This window comes from Quercus robur, chromosome 5, assembly GCF_932294415.1.
Source record: "Quercus robur chromosome 5, dhQueRobu3.1, whole genome shotgun sequence".
NCBI lineage: Eukaryota > Viridiplantae > Streptophyta > Magnoliopsida > Fagales > Fagaceae > Quercus > Quercus robur.
In genome coordinates this window covers 7,354,549-7,361,993 of record NC_065538.1, presented here as the reverse complement: position 1 = coordinate 7,361,993, position 7,445 = coordinate 7,354,549, and the positions used below count along the sequence as shown (strand labels likewise).

At 36.1% G+C, this 7,445-nt stretch overlaps 1 protein-coding gene across 1 annotated transcript; it reads right to left on the bottom strand.

Moving 5' to 3' along the window:
* Window positions 1–688: 688 nt before the first annotated feature.
* Window positions 689–7,244, bottom strand: LOC126724983 (phospholipid:diacylglycerol acyltransferase 1-like). Its single transcript, XM_050429445.1, has 6 exons — window positions 6,340–7,244; window positions 3,736–3,958; window positions 3,320–3,600; window positions 2,700–3,027; window positions 2,075–2,334; window positions 689–1,323 (listed from the first exon to the last, which is right to left on the bottom strand). The coding sequence occupies exons 1-6, from the start codon at window positions 6,810–6,812 to the stop codon at window positions 840–842; spliced, it is 2,049 nt and encodes a 682-aa protein (XP_050285402.1). The 5' UTR covers window positions 6,813–7,244; the 3' UTR covers window positions 689–839.
* Window positions 7,245–7,445: the final 201 nt, after the last annotated feature.

Sequence of the window (7,445 nt, the reverse complement as noted above, 5' to 3'; positions counted from 1 at the left end):
GGTTGGGTAGTAAGGGTTGGAGAAAGGCAATCAATCGTTATGTGCATGTACCAAACACACTTAAACACATATTTTCAGTTTTTAAATAATATTATACATATTTCCGCATATTTTTTCACCTACACGTATTTCCACACATATTTTCAAACACATGTTTTCAGTTTTGAAGTACATGTACCAAACACCCCTAACATTCTTAAGACCAAATAGTTGGGAGCAAAGGGAGGGAGGGAGTTTCCGTTCCTAGTTCTCCGGTAGCATTATGATAGGACTTGTTGGTGACTGCTCTCATTTATGAGTGACTAAACAATTGAAACCTACTAACTTCTAATGACTAACTGCAACCATTTACGGGCCTCCTTATCCTTTAAAACCAAACCAAGAAAAAAAAATGATCTTAATCAAACCAAGCTTGTGATTCAGGTGCAGCACATCCCATGTCTCCATTAGTGACCCTCTCCCTTCTATCGTTGCCTATTTAAGTTAAGACTTTAACGACACTTCTCGTTCGACCCTTCACTCTGTGGGTTAGACAGACGTATCCTCACAGAGGCCAACTAAACCACATAAGTATGACGTCTATAAGGTCCTAAAACAAGAGTTACAAGACCCCCCAGTAGGACTCCCTATCTGTCTTCGAGTACAATTTCTGACATTAAAAAAAAAAGTTTCAAGTACAATTTCCATGTGTCTTCGAGTCTCACCAAATAATAATATCTGGGAAAAAAATTATAATCAAGATCATAGAATGTGATTTTAATTAACATGCGTATGAGATGTATAGGTTTGATTTTTTTTTTAATAATCATTGAAAGGCTAAGAGTATACACCAGTTGCAATTACAGTTGCAAGTTGATCTTCTCAGACCATTTGAAGATGTCAGAGTAAACCCGATCACCCCCCAAGTCTTCCCCTGTAGCTCCAGCAGCCACCCTTAAAATGTCCTCAATCAAAGCAAAATTTCCCATTATATCAACATGAGCTCCACTTTGGGTGCCCCTGCCCTCTAGCAGATTGGCTGGAGGAGAATGATCATACTCCCTAACGTATGTTCGGCTTCCTGAAGGATTAAATCTTGTTTTCCCACGCCATCCTTTCGCGCACATGAAGCCTGCACTTAAAACAGGCACAGTCTCATCACCATCCACATGATAGACTCCATCTTTCAGACAGCCATCTTCATCTTCACTATCAGCTGAAGTATCAATCTGAAATGGAATGTTGCATTCAGCAGTGGGGGATAACTTGTAAACATAAGATCTTTCAGTTGGTAAGCCAACTCCATACATAGAATATATTTCCATGTCAGGAGCATTGGGCAATCTGCAAAACCAATGGGGGAGATTAAACATTAGCAGAAATTACTTTAATGGTCGGAGAATACTAATTGGACAACCATTAAGAACTTTTTTTCCCTATGAGCAGCCAGAGTTGGCTAAATCGATCAAGCAAGCAAAAAATGATCAGCCAGGGAACAATGGACTCCTAAATATGAATAATGTCATAGCTGTATGGAAAGGGAAAAAGAACAAGAATATGCAAGTACAATTAACTATTAATAACATCAGGGCACATTTCATTGTGATTACAACATGCCTGTATCATTTTCCTAGGACAGCATGTAGAAGGGTTGTATATCCAGAGTCCAGGCTATTAATAAAAAACCTTAATGAACCACTTTCTTTACAAAACATAGTAGCATATTAGAATATGAAATTAATAAAGAATCAATCTTGTGTAGGAACTACTATAGTAACTTTGAATTCTTCAAATCCATTTATATAAGATCTATTTCTCTCTAGAGCCAAATTCTCTCAAAATCCTTTTAGTTAATTAACAAAGAAATAAATGAACCAGTATTACTCATGGTTTATTTAAGATTTAAGCTACTTTTTAACATCAACTTCAAACTTTTAGCTACTAAATAAGCATGCAATCAAAAGCGTATTTATGCACCAAATAATTCAGGCTATTCAGCATACAATTGACAACTATATTCTGAAATATTTACCAATGAAATCATTTAAATATGAGGTGACAAGAAAAAATTGAAATAGAATACAAAGATTCTCACCTTGTCTCCAAGGGATTTGACCAATATTTATAGTGTTTGTACTTTGGATCATCCAAATTGTCAGCAATTCCATAAGAGAAATGAGCGCTGCCACGTGCCATCATTTTTGGAGCAACAAAATTAAGCAGATCTAAAACTGATCCCGCAGTGTAAACTTTATGATCCGCAACAGCTCTGATACCCTCAATTCCCATGTCATGGTATTCAGTCCACACATCATGACAGGAATTATTTACAACATTATTACCCTTAATGGCATCCTGCACATTTACAAATAGGCTAAGAACATAAAGATACCATGTGTGTCCCTATCTGTACACGAACAAACCAGCAAAGACACATGATGAGTTATTTCACCATCTTCTTTGAGTATTCATCTCATACACAGTTTTTTGATATATCCATGTATATGCAACCAACATAACCCATAAATCATCAAACTGCTTGTTGGTATCAATTTTGTAGTACCTTTTATAATCTAATTACTCATAATCAATTTAAAAGCCTTCCAATCTCCAGTTTCCAACCCGCAGTACGTCATACATCATTATGCACTGATGAATTAAAATGGAAAAGAAAAAGAATATGGGATTTCACTGGATTCTAGGGGAATATATAGTCTTACCAGAAAGTCAATCCTCTCAATCTCAGATAAGGGTGCCTCTGCCACGTCTTTCCCAAATGATATAATCCTTCCATATTTAACACTTTTAGTTTGAGAACCCGGATTTCCGGTTGCACTATGCCTTTCTGACTGCGTATCATTATCTCTTTGCCTTCTCTTGCTATTAACATAGCCTTCCTCTGGTGACCAGTCAAGATCACCCCATATCGTGTCCCCACCTTTTGGTATCATTGACATTGTTGAGTCCCATGAGCGACTTGTCCTCATTACATGTTGCAATGTTTGAAAACGAAACAGATCACTGTCCAAGAAACCTGGTGCAATGGCCCTGCATTTTTGAAATACAAAGAGATTAATTATTTATTTAAAAAAGAAAACAAAGAAATGAGAAGAAGCAAAACAAATTAATATCCTAAGGAAAGTAATCCAAGTAGATTCATTGTTACGATATACTGTAATATCAGGAAAATAATCAAACAAATAAATTACATGAGGCATAGAAATTTCCTACTCACTATGCAAAGATTGTAATGCTGTCAAACTAAACTTGTATCAACAGGCCATCAAAAAGCATATTCCAAGTATATACACTACTAAGGAGGGAAACCAGAGAAAAAAACCTGGCAACTGCAATATCCTTAGCTTCAGCAGAGAAAAGCCCAGAAACAGCTTTTGGAACACCCAAAAATGGTCCACCAATGTTCATCACCGCCTTTATATGCTTAGAACACCAGTCTGGCCCTCCCCCTCCACCCTTTGGGGCTGGCTCCTCAACCCACTTCATAAAATGCAGAAAATACAGTACACCCATTGAATGTGGAAGTATAACTGCCTTTTCCCCACTGGTAGCAACCATCGATTCTATGTTACTTTTTATCCGGCTTAAAGTTTGGTCCCGCACCTGATAAATTGAGTTTCACAAAATTGTCAAAATCAGTGCAAGTAATTTAAAGAAGATTGGAACAAAAAGAAAGGTGCATGATCAATAAAACTCTGCACCAAAACACCAAACGACAGCTAGTTCAAGTTTAAGTACCTCAGTATTTTGAAATGAGATTCTCCAATCATATGCAGCCATATACATGTTCTTCTCTTCATAACCAATGCGAGCCAAGTTAGCAATTAAAACTGCCCACACAAAATAGCCTGGAGCAAAGTAATCAGCAGCCACAAGTCCAGTTACAGGTCGGATCCTTATGCCGGGAGGATCTAATCCAGTTTCATTGTCCAGTGATATGTGCTCTACCCAGCATAGAGGTCTGCAGCAGGCCCAACAGAACAATGAGATTTCATTTGCCAATTATCATGGAAGTTCACAAGTTAAATGAATGATAAACTCTGAGAAAGCTGGATATGATATCCAGTGGGAACTAGCAATTCCTATAGACCCCATTTTCAGTTTAAGAGCAATTAGTGTTGGAAATGTTTAGTGCAAACCTACCAACCTACTATTGCCCAGCCCCAATCTGAACAAGTTTGACTCTAGAAGACTATTAAACAAGCTGAGATTTTTGTTTACTTTCTCTTCTAAATGGTCACAGCTAAACCTATGACATTGTGAATTTTACCCAAATAATCGTGCCTAAATAGGAGGTGATATTAATCCTCTAAATGATTTTAATTTTAGGCATCACCAAGTGCACAACATTCTGCAAAATAATTCACTCAGGTAACAAGCTCCCAACCAAAGTCGGTCAGAAAAAGTTTTTCTTTTTGCCTTTTTAATAATCAACTGAAGTACAAGCATCTCCACTCTAATGACTTATTGCTTCAAAGAAATGATTTGTGAACATCGCTTACATGTAATGGCATTTGAATATTTCCTCCCATCCTCAGCATCAACCAGACACCATTACCAGACCAAGCAAGTTATTAATAATCAACTGTTTGTTTTGACTAAACTGGATGCCAAAAAAGGAAAACAATCCAAAATAACAATACTAAAGAAAGAAACAGATGAATCAAAAAGGTGGAAAACAATCACATCCAAAGCCTACCGACCAGCCGTATTCAAACAATTCTACACACCATTACTAAACAAGGCAACTTCCTTATTAATTCTCAGCCTGTCAATCACTTATACTAACAAGAAGTCATTCAGTCACTGCCAAGAATAAACCATTTGACTCACCTAATTATAAATAATTAAGATTATCGCATACCCCATTAATCACTACACAAATAAGCTCCAATCCACACCAATCACATTCCTCCCCAGTCCCCCCAACCGCACTCAACCTATGAACATTAAAAAATAATCCAATACTCCAACTTCTCCCACTTGAATGGCACATCTTAGCCCAAATTTTATCCATGGAATCCCTTATTCTATACGAGTGAAATCCCATAGTACAGAGTAATTACTCCTAAATATTCAATCACACACACATTAATACCCTCAAAATTAACACCTTATATACTACTAATAATAAAAAAAAGGTTTTGTTAATGAGAACCCTAATGACACATGTTCAAAACTGTTAATCAAATAAAATCCATTTGAATTTATCTTAAAAATATAAAATATTATTAAGTACACTTTAGTCCATGCCTAGCAGACTTGTTAGCATAAGTTTAATACAATGTCTATGCACATCGCAACAAGGAAAAATTCTAAAATAACCATATATTTTCAATTGTTTCAATCTCCAACATTGATTCATGACACTATATATACATATATGGAAAATTAAACTAACATATATGGGGAAGATTAAAACATCAGAGATGGTACTAATAAATTTGCCACAAAGTTATTAAATAACTCCACCATAAAGTTTCTAAAATCCTATCCATCATTTTGAAATGATAATAGTCTCAATATTTAAATGTCGATGACATGCCAAAATCTACAATCAAATCATCCCTAAAAACAGAGATTTTAAAATTACTAGATAAGATTTTTTAAGAATTCCACAATCAAATTATCCTAAAAAAATTATAAAAGATGCTAATCTTGAGCTACCATATAAAAGTATTCTTGCATCAAACACAATGTCACACTACACCATTCACTTTCACATAACCCCAAAAAACTCACAAACTCACACACACAACCAATTACTATAAGAGCACATAGTGGCATAGACTGACCATATATACTTCTTACACACTTCTCCAGAATATATTATTTATATATGCAAAATTCAACAAACATATAAGAGTAAGATTGAAACATAGAGGGTACTAATGGATAAGGATATTCTAGAGTAACACCAATATGAGTGAAATAAAATCCCCATTCAAATTGTCTTAAAAAAGTAAAAACTACAAAATATGCTAACCTACAGCTACCATAAAAAGAATTCTTGCATCAAATACAATGTCACATTCCACCATTCACTTTCAAATAACCCCAAAAAACTCACAAACTCACACATTGCACACACAACCAAATACTATGATATTACATAGTGGCATAGTACTCCATACCTCTCATACTCTTCTCCAAAGGTACCACCCCACAACTCAAATTATCCTAAAAAAATTATAAAAGATGCTAATCTTGAGCTACCATATAAAAGTATTCTTGCATCAAACACAATGTCACATTCCACCATTCACTTTCAAATAACCCCAAAAAAACTCACACACATACACAAACAAATACTATGATAGTACATAGTGGCATTGTCCATACCTCTTATACAATTCTCCAAAGGTACCACCCCACAGCCTTTTCCTGAACAACCCTTCAGCACACTGATGCCCTTCCCACAATTCAAGCCCGCCGGTCACAATTCCCGGCACGAAAACCACCGGGTGCTTCGCTATCAGCCCTTCCTTCTTCAGCTTCAAACCCGGGGGGTCCGGCATCGGCCCGGTGATCTTCTCAGTCACGTATTGAGGCAATGATGAAGGCATAGCATTGTAAAGCAACACCACCACCCACCATACTGTGCACACGAACCCTATCAACCAATAACAGCTGTCCACGCAAGACCACTGCCTCTTCTTCTTCCTAATATTTTCCTTCACTCTTCCATTCTTCTTGTCAATGGTCTCTTCTTCTATTTCCTTTTCGGGCTTTACGTGTTGGTTTATATTGGATTCGGATTCCGACCCAGAATTCTTCTCTGTTTCGGCAGGCTTTTTTCGCCGAACCAAAGGCATTTTGGGGTGTAATAGTAATTAACGTGGACTGTTTGGTTCACGAGAAAAGCATATGGAGCCGAAATTTTCTCGAGAAAATTTCAGTTTAAAAAAAAAAAGAAAAAGTTTCTATTAAAAGAAACGGAGCAATAGCTAAGCTATAGGTAACTGAACGTATCAACTGAAAGAAGACGAAATTTCAATTTTTTTAATAAAATTTTAAGTAAGAGTGAAAATTTAAATTCCCAATAAAAATTGAAACAAAAAGAAGGGAGAGAAAAATCAGTTTTTCGACATGGGCTTAGTGCAAAGAGAATAGCATAAATTCATAAATGGTTAATTTTTCAAATATTGCTAGAGGTAACTGAAAAAACAAAGAAAGAGCTACAATTCTAGAAGCAGAGAGAGAGAGAGAGAGAGAGAGAGAGAGAGATTCGCTTTGGAGGAGTAGAGAATTTTCCAGCGAAACAAACAAGGGCTTAATGGAGATTTAACCTTTTTTTTTTTTTAACTTTAATTTTTTTGACTATTTGGTGGAATTGGATTGGTTGGTGTAGCCCAGAGATGTGTGTTTTTTTTAATGGGTCCCAGTTTAAGATAATTGGTTGATTACGTGGCATAGTTTTATTGGTGTGTCTGATTTTAAGAGTTTAT

Bases quoted from the DNA above. Each gene is read 5' to 3' on its own strand.
- LOC126724983 (XM_050429445.1), bottom strand. From the start codon at position 6,812: ATGCCTTTGGTTCGGCGAAAAAAGCCTGCCGAAACAGAGAAGAATTCT. The intron at 3,959-6,339 runs GTATGGACAATG...GGCCTGCTGCAG, and splicing joins TTTGGAGAATTGTATAAGAG to ACCTCTATGCTGGGTAGAGC. The intron at 2,335-2,699 runs GTAAGACTATAT...GTAAATGTGCAG, and splicing joins TTGAGAGGATTGACTTTCTG to GATGCCATTAAGGGTAATAA.